Here is a 6,967-nt window from a genome sequence, read left to right as displayed (position 1 = left end):
TATATATATATATATATATATATATATAAATATATATATATATATATATATGTGTGTGTATATTAGTGCATTTAGGGAGCAGGTTCTCTTCAATCCATTTTTTATCAAATAACACAGCTCTTATTTGTGTTCAGGAAAAAAACAATGTGTGTAAATGAAACGATAATTTATAGTATGTAACAGGTGTCTTAATGGGATAAACGAGTTTCGTGCTACCTTGAGTTATTTTACTAATATCTTTATCATTTGTTTACTTTTTTTTTTTTATTCGGGGCTTAATGTTGTTGTTGTTGTTTGTTGTGGTTGTGTTGATTTCGTTGTTCTTTTTCATGTTCCAGTTGTCAATGATGTCGTTGCTTTCCGACCTGGAAACCTTTGATTTCAGTGTTATTTATTGTGTGGGTAATTTTGTAGGTAATGTTGTCCGTAACGAGGCAGAGAAATTTACATTGTCATATTCAAAGTCCCTACATCTTACGATAATCTTGCAAAGTTTAAGTAGCCTCTGTTCCATTGTTAACCACAAGTTAAAACCAAGTTAGTTACTGTTAAGATGACTGAGTTTAGATTACATAAAGTAAGGTTAATATCCATTGACCATGGCTTAAACTAAATTCTGGTCAAGTAGATCAAGGTTAAGTTAATCATTGAGAACCATTAGTCAAAAGTAACTTAATTATGGTTAAGTTAATCAAGTTTAGGTTGAACGAGATCAAACTAAGCTAGGTTTGGAGTGAAGAAGTATGTCTTACAAGTGTTATTTTCTTATATTCTTTTGTTGTTGTTTTTTTTTTCACTTTTTCCTTCCATTATTTGTCTCTCCTTCTTTATTCCATCGTTCGGAGAGAGGAGACCTGTGGGCCAATCTCTACTGACCTCGTTGAACATCAACAAGCATTCTTATTCGTAGACATCAAATCCCTCTGGGGACATCTTGTCTGCAGTGTTCTGCCACTTCCATAGTCCTCCTCAAGAATCCGGATCCTCCTGACAGGGCTCAAGATAGTTTCTGGAAAGTAACGTGGGATTTAAACAAGATCCTACACGCCTTTGGACGCTTGAGAGGCCTCTTGGGTCAGGTCACATCAGGTCACATACCCGGTATTAAGGAAGGAGATTTCCGACTCTACGTGCGTGGGTCGGAATACGGTGTTATCTGGCGTAGGTTACCCAGATAACGTGTTCTGTGCGGACGCAACACTACGAGAAACTTGTCGTTGATATTCTTCGTCCGAAGACGGGAAACGGGAGTTGCTTGCGCTCGAAGTTCGATTTGGTGGTCAAAGGTGTGGCAGGTGTGGAGACCGTGCCCAATGGTGTGGAAGGAGGTCACCCACTGGGTCAGGAGAGGTCAGTTAACGAGGGGCGATGAGAACTCATGACTAATGAGCTGAAGGATCAGGGCGTGAGAGGTGGAGGAGGGGGGAAGGAAGGGGAGGAACCTTGACAGATGACTTGTTTTGATCCGGTCTCATTATGGAGCCGAGGTTTCCCATTTGGTCTTCTTTTTCGCTTATATATATATATATATATATATATATATATATATATGTGTGTGTGTGTGTGTGTGTGTGTGTGTGTGTGTGTGTGTGTGTGTGTGTGTGTGTGTGTGTGTGCAAAATAACCACAGGAGAAGAGAAACTTGTAGACAGTAAGTACTTTCGTACATTACATCTTCTTTCTTCTCCTGTGGTTATTTTGCATTTTCGTATCACGGTGATGTGATTGGTTGCATATGGTATATATATATATATATATATATATATATATATATATATATATATATACATATATATCACACATATAATTGTGTGTGTGTGTGTGTGTGTGTGTGTGTGTGTGTGTGTGTGTATACGTTTCAAATAGCAGTAGGAAGGTAAAAAGATCAAAATCCCGTAGAGAACCGCTTCGTAAAGAAAAATATGAAAAAGACATATTATGAAGACAATTTTTATTGGGGGGAAGGAGGCCATGTTGAATGCAACGTGTGAGAAAGTCAACAGCAACAATAGCATTGTAGAGTTTGTATTTAAGCCTACAGTGACAAGTAGGCTAGAAAGAGGAGTACAAAGATAAAATGTCCGTTGAGCACCACTCCTGAAAAAGAAGAACGAAAAATAGTCAAACTCGAAATTAGGAAAGGAGATATATTGAAGGTCCTTTTTCGAACTTGTCCGAGCCACAGACTGGTGGAGTGAGGGAGGGGAGGCGAGTTCCATAGCCTCCCAGTGACACCCAGAGGCCCTAATGAAGTCCTCCAACGCGGTGACGCCCTTATTAGATTTGATTCTGGTTAATACCAGACGATTTTATTCACCTTTAGAGTTTAAGATATGTGTCACAGGTCTTATTCCGGTTAGTCTTGAGAAAAATAGTGTTCGATTCATATAAACAGGTGAATCGTCTTGTCAGAACATCGTCTTGACAGATATGTTACGAATAAGTAAACGGACAAAACACCCCCTGACGAAATACCCCCCGGGCAAAACACCCCCGAGACAAACAACCCCCTGGTATATTTTACCCGTGTTGTTGATGTGATGGTGGTGGTTATGATTGTGGTGATGTGATGTGATGTGTTGGTGATATGATGGTGATGGTGGTGGTGGTGATGATGAATGATGGTGGTAGTGATGATGATGGTGGTGGTGGTGTTGGTGATGGTAGTTATGATGATGATGGTGATGATAGTGATGGTGGTGGTGATGGTGGAGGTGATGGTGATGATAATGATAATTACAATGATGGTGACATGTTGGTGGTAATGTGGTGTGATGTGATGGGAGTAGTGATGTAGTGATGATAGTAATTTGGTGGTGGTGATGGCTGTGGTGATGCCGTACTTATGGTGATATGCCGGAGGTGGTGATGTGCAGGTGGTGGTGATAAGCTTTAGAACCCAGTGGTATTTGTTGCGTAGTTAATACATGTGTTATTCTTTCTTTAAACTCTGTTAATACGTGTTATTCTTTCTTTAAACTCTGTTAAGTCCTTAACTTGTTTTTCTTCAAGTGATTAAAATCGCTTGACGACAGACAAAACAAAATTAGCATACAGTCGTCGACGAAGGTATTCAGAAGGTTTAAAGAGTAACTAAGCTTTTTGAGATAAAATTCTATTATCTAACTTCCCCATAGATGTTTACTAACTTAGATTAACACGTTTATTAACAAAAAGTTTTCTTCGGTTAAATAAAATCGCATGGCCAGAAAGCTCATTTCACCACAATTTTTTCAGTCGTGTTTTTTCTTTCTTTTTCTTTTCTCATTCTAATAAATTTCTGCCTTGAAAGCTACTCTGTTATCTAAGCTGACTTTATAGTTCCAATCCATTTCTGTCGAGTTAACTGTAGTTGCCCTGTCGCTTTCTGTAAACCTTGAGTTTATTGTGGTGAAGAAAACGACATTTGTCAACGCAATGGCATTGATCTTTTTAGTAGACTGGTGTTAGTGGGAAATCGAAACCTCTCAAGGCTCGAGACAATGGGTCTCAGGTTCCAATATTATTCTTACATTTTGAGTCCGTCTTATTCATACATACATACCATATACCAAAGGCTTTTTCCACCCTTGTAAGGGAGGTAGCCAAAAAACAAAGGCATAAAAACCACTCCCACCTATTCCATCCCTAACATACTCCACTCCCCTCCACCCTCTTCCCTCCCTCTTATCTTGGCACCTCCTGGATGACGGGTCATCCCTGCATCTCGCCCACTGCCCTGGGTCAAAAGCAGTGTCGCAAGACACAGCATATCCATTGCAAGGCCTCCTTCCACTCCACTACACGCTTACCTATCTCTTCACTTACTAGTATAGCCACCCCTTCTCTCTCTTGTCCTCTCTTCATTCCTATGATCGTCAACCCTATCTCCTAACTCCCTTTCCATCCCCCGTTCTCCTCCTCTTGTTCGTAAGGTTCCAATATTATTTTCGTATTTTGAATCCGTTTTATTTGTGAGGTTTCAATATTATTTTCATATTTTGAATCAGTCTTATTGGTTTCTTTCCTTGCAACAAATTTTGGTGTGGTCTTAGCATTTTCAAGGATTCTTTTTTATATGTATTTTGAAACAAATTTATTCGATTTTAGTCGGAGAAGGAACAAAATTTGATCTGGTCTGAAGTCAGAGCAATTAGTATTATGTTTATTATTATCTAATTCGATTTTACTTGAGAGTGGAATCAATTGTGATGTGTCTTAGGTTACAATATCATAAAAGTGTTTGGACTTGGGTTCCAACACCGTAAAAGTATAGAATTTTTTTTTCTTTTGAAGTTTTACTTGGTCGAGTAATAGATTGTGACTTTATGACATTAGATGGTCTGTGATTAAGTTAAAAGAAGATGTTAATAAGAAGTTAATAAGAAAACAAGGTTCGAGTCAGTACAACGTCCAGGATTAACACATTCGTTAGTTTACTGAACAAAGTAACTTAAGAAAGAAAAATTGGAAATTGAGAAGTAGGTCACACGCACACACACACACACTCACACACACACACACACACACGCCACACACACACACGCCACACACACACACACACACACACACACACACACACACACACACACACACACACACACACACACACACACACACACACACACACACACACACACACACACACGACTTGTGGCGCAGTGGTTGAACTTTCGGCTGCCAATACGGCGGCCCGGGTTAGAATCCCGCCCAGGGCTGAAATAAGTTCAATATCGCTGCACTGCGGGTTGTTACTCCAACTCTCGTGGGCGTGTAGTTGGGTGTGTGTGCGCGTGTTAGGTTACAGTATTACCCATAGATCGGTAATACGAGCTCTGAGCTCTCATCCGAGAGGTTTATAACTGTCGATCACAAGTCCAACACGTGATCCAAGACCAAGGTGAAACACACACACACACACACACACACACACACACACACACACACACACACACACACACGAACGCACGCACGCACGCATACACATCGACTCCCCCTTTTCCCACTTCCCACGAAATTCCTATCAAAATCTCAATTACTGTTTTTCTTCGACGATGTGAGGAGGAGGGGGTACGGAGGGAGTGGAGGGGGGTGGGGGGAGAATCGCGTGCATGGAGAGTTGACTATAGTTCACAGTCACTGTATGACTCATTGACATACACCTTTGCACCCTCATTACTCTCCCCGTCAAGTCGACGTTGTGCCGAGGACATGGTAGACGACAAGCGCGATCGCGCAAATTGTCGACATAAATCACTACCGGGTTTTATTGATTTCTTTAAAAGCCCACTTACTCTTTGGCGGTAATGTCCGCGGGTGAGAACGCTACTTCACGCGTCTAATAGCCAGCAAACATGAAGGCTTGTCCACATACGTATATTTTTCTAATTAAGGAGAAACTGTGTTCGGAGTACACGATGCATTTAATGATACCCCGCTGCAAGTAGCGAAATTACGCTAGAGTGGATTTCACACTACCACTGGTTATAGATGCCACGCATTCGAAAAGGAGAGGAACATTAGTGTATTGAAAAATGATACATTATCGTATATCTAAAGTACAAGGATGGGGCAGTATATCCAACGTTGTTTTGGAAATGTAAAAGTGACATCGAAGTTTTACTCTGAAAGTCGTTGTTTATCCGAGATGGCGAAAGAAGATTCAGCATTGTCGCTTGGAATAATATTAAAAACTCTATACTTCTGCTTGTAATAGAATTCAAAACTCTACAATTCCGATTGCAATGGGGTTCAAAACTATACTTCCGCTTATAATTTCCACCGTAAACTACAAATCAAAATCCACTAAGCCTCAGCAGAGTGAAGATAATTTCGTCAATTTGTACCTACTCTTGTTTTAACTGCTTAGCGGGTTTTTTTTTTTTTGTGTGTGTGAAAATTAATCTCCAATTACAAGAGACTGCTCTGTGATTCGGATCCTTAGGGGTGTCAGGAAAGTTCTTAAAACACTGATTGCATAAAATGTATGCAGGGAATGACCTGTGCGGGACCCTACGCCAGGAGGCGCTGAGTAGCTGTGGCCCCTTTGCCCTGTGTGTATGCGCTTTAAGGACTGTTGGGGCAGGTAAGGTAGTCACTGCTGGGAGTGCGGGATTCGAATCTAGACCTAAGTGGGTGTGAGACCGGTCCGCTTCCGATGACGCCACTAGCACACAGCCAGAATAAAAGTGATTGATAAATACTATAAAGGACTATCCACGTGGCCGGAGGCAATTTGTAGAATCACATGAGGACTTCCAGAATAAGGCAAGAAATAAGCGAAATTCAGTACAGAAAGGTTTTAAGTGCATCTCACTTCGCTGTGATAACCCACTTTAGATATTTGATTCAGGCTGACGTCAGGCTCCTTCTTTTCGACTTGTCCCATGCCCTAGTCGAAACAAACTATGAGATACGTCACTGAATTGAAGAGGTAGTGAGCGTATCTACATAACAGCGAACCCCTCGTTACCGTGTTGATGGTATAGTATGTATAAAAATGTATGAAAGTAACCTGTCTTCTGCCGGACAGTGCTGGAACATAGACAGTAGTGAGAATGAGCGTTGACGGTGTCAGGTGAGAATGTCAAACGAGACGGGGCAAGGCTGACAGAGTCACCGACGTGGACAGGAAACGCTGACAGTCGCTGGCGAAGACAGGCGTGAAATGGCTATGAGTGGCAGAAGGTAATGGGGTGAAGGCTGGCTGGTGACCTGACCTAGCCGCCCGCACCATACGCGGACACAATAGAGGAACACACCTGCGCGCGATAGCTTGCAGGTCCTGTGCATCGAGGATGGAGAGTTCGTGGTAGTTCGGACGAGAAGAATGGAGGCCCCAAGGGGCCAGGGAGGTGTTGGAGGAGGTTGGAAGGTTCCCTGCCGAGAGGAAGAAAGGCGAGGTGAGGAGCGCACGGCGGAGAGGGAGAGAGAAGGAAGAATGGAAAGATAAACAAATGCATGCGGAGGGCGGGGGTGTGCATAATGG

The 6,967-nt window shown here is 41.8% G+C and overlaps 1 protein-coding gene across 1 annotated transcript in view; it reads right to left on the bottom strand.

The window, feature by feature from the left end:
* LOC143034757 (uncharacterized) overlaps positions 1–6,715 on the bottom strand; it is a 24,504-nt gene extending 17,789 nt beyond the window's left edge. The window contains exons 1-3 of the mRNA XM_076201105.1: positions 6,599–6,715; positions 2,741–2,890; positions 1,205–1,336 (exon numbers count right to left, since the gene is read on the bottom strand). Coding sequence (XP_076057220.1) covers positions 1,205–1,336; positions 2,741–2,890; positions 6,599–6,715 — 399 coding nt within the window. The remainder of the gene's footprint in view (positions 1–1,204; positions 1,337–2,740; positions 2,891–6,598) is intronic.
* Positions 6,716–6,967: the final 252 nt, after the last annotated feature.

Source organism: Oratosquilla oratoria, chromosome 18, assembly GCF_046742065.1.
Source record: "Oratosquilla oratoria isolate Oo_2021 chromosome 18, ASM4674206v1, whole genome shotgun sequence".
Lineage (NCBI taxonomy): Eukaryota > Metazoa > Arthropoda > Malacostraca > Stomatopoda > Squillidae > Oratosquilla > Oratosquilla oratoria.
This window is presented reverse-complemented; position numbering and strand designations above follow the sequence as displayed.